This window comes from Acanthisitta chloris, unplaced genomic scaffold (genome assembly GCF_000695815.1).
Source record: "Acanthisitta chloris isolate BGI_N310 unplaced genomic scaffold, ASM69581v1 scaffold4169, whole genome shotgun sequence".
Lineage (NCBI taxonomy): Eukaryota > Metazoa > Chordata > Aves > Passeriformes > Acanthisittidae > Acanthisitta > Acanthisitta chloris.
In genome coordinates, this window is record NW_008690691.1 from 28,029 (window position 1) to 29,728 (window position 1,700).

Here is a 1,700-nt window from a genome sequence, read left to right on the forward strand (position 1 = left end):
GATTCTGTGATTCTTTCCTCTCCCACCAGGTCATCCTGGAAATCAGATCGCTCAAAACCACAGATCAAAGACTTAAACCCAGAAGAGGATTCCCTGCCCCTGATGGAGGATGTGTTGGGAGCCCCAGAGCAGGCCCAGGGGGAGCTGCCCAGCCTGGAGGAGCCTGACAAGGAGCCTGTGGCCAGCGAGGGCTGCGAGGCTGACAAGAAGGGGGAGGAGAGCCCTGCGGACACGAGGCAGCTGTGCAGCCCCGAGGAGAGGAGGCACCTGCAGAGGGAGAGGCTGAACCAGATCCTGCTCAACCTGCTCGAGAAAATCCCAGGGAAAAACGGTGAGATTTCGGGCTCTGGTGGCTGCACAGCCCCAGGGTCTCCTGCAGGGCTCACCGCACACCTTGGTGGGAAAATCGATGGTTTTGTCTGGATTTATTGCTGCTGACATTGGTAACAATCAGTTTTCTTTGCAGTTTTCCCTTCGCAGCAGAAATCCACAAGATCCAAGTGACATTTCTTTGGATTTGACACTTTGTTTTGTATGATATTTTTAGTAACCACAAAAACTTCCTGCAGACATTTCCCCTCATCATTCCATGATGCAACTGAACAGACATGCCAAGAGACTGAAGAGAATTTTGAGTTTCTGTTGAGCCTTAGTGAGCTTTCCTAGGGTTCTCAGTGCCTGCTGTGGGTGTTGTCTATGCTGAGGGTGCTCTGCTTACCCTGGTTCAGTGTCTCTGCTTCCAATTTAAACCCTCTCCAGTCTCTTCCATCTTCTGGCAATGCCAAAGTCATGGACTGATGTATAATTGGAGTTGGGAGGATCTTTGGAGGTCACCTGGTCCAACCATGATTGAGGGCTAAGGTCATTCTTAAGCCACTCAGCCTTGTCCTGGGGCATTTTGGATGAGTAGAAACATCCTTGGAAGAACCAGAATAAGGAAACAGGAGAACTATCACTCAAATCCTGTGTCCGAAAAGCAACTGGGCTGGCCTAGAACACGTCGTGTGAGGAAGGGCTGAGGGAGCTGGGGTTGGTTAGCCTTGAGAAGAGACTCAGGGGTGACCTTGTGACTCTCTACAACTGCCTGAGAGGGTTGGATGTCTCTCCTGCCCTGGCTGCAGGAAGAGGACTAGAGGGAATGGCCTTGGGCTGAGCCAGGGCAGAGCCAGAGGAGAGGTTAGGAGAAATTCTTCACTGTTACGGTGGTCAAGGATTGGAATGTTGCCCAGGGAGGTAGTGGAGTCATCATCCCTGGAGGTGTTTAAGAGGTGTAAGGATGTGCCACTGGAGGATCTGGTTTAGGGGTTCCAGCAGAGACAGATTAAGGGTTGGACTTGATGCTCTTAGAGATCACTTCCAACCTTGATGATTCCTCACCTGTCTCTCCTTGTGCTCCACAACCGCAGAGTGGAAACGTGTGAGGTTGGAGGTTTGAGCCAAGGGATCAGAGGTAGAAGTTGGTGGAACAGGCTGAGGGTCCACAGGGACAGCTCTGGGGTAGTTCAGTGCCAGATTCACATGTGACACTGAAGGATTTGGTTCAGTTGTGACTGGTTGACAAGATGGTGATGGGTTGGTCCTGCCCTTTGGCCATCCCAATTCCACACAGCGCTCCAGGCTGGGACAGAGTGGCTGGAGAGCACCAGGCAGGAAGGGACCTGGGAGTTGGCATGGACAGGGAGCTGAGCCGGAGCCAGCAG

At 52.4% G+C, this 1,700-nt stretch overlaps 1 protein-coding gene across 1 annotated transcript in view; it reads left to right on the forward strand.

Moving 5' to 3' along the window:
* LOC103809085 (histone-lysine N-methyltransferase ASH1L-like) overlaps positions 1-331 on the forward strand; it is a gene marked incomplete at both ends in the record, with an annotated part of 25,701 nt that extends 25,370 nt beyond the window's left edge. The window contains one exon of the mRNA XM_009081899.1: positions 30-331. Coding sequence (XP_009080147.1) covers positions 30-331 — 302 coding nt within the window. The remainder of the gene's footprint in view (positions 1-29) is intronic.
* Positions 332-1,700: the final 1,369 nt, after the last annotated feature.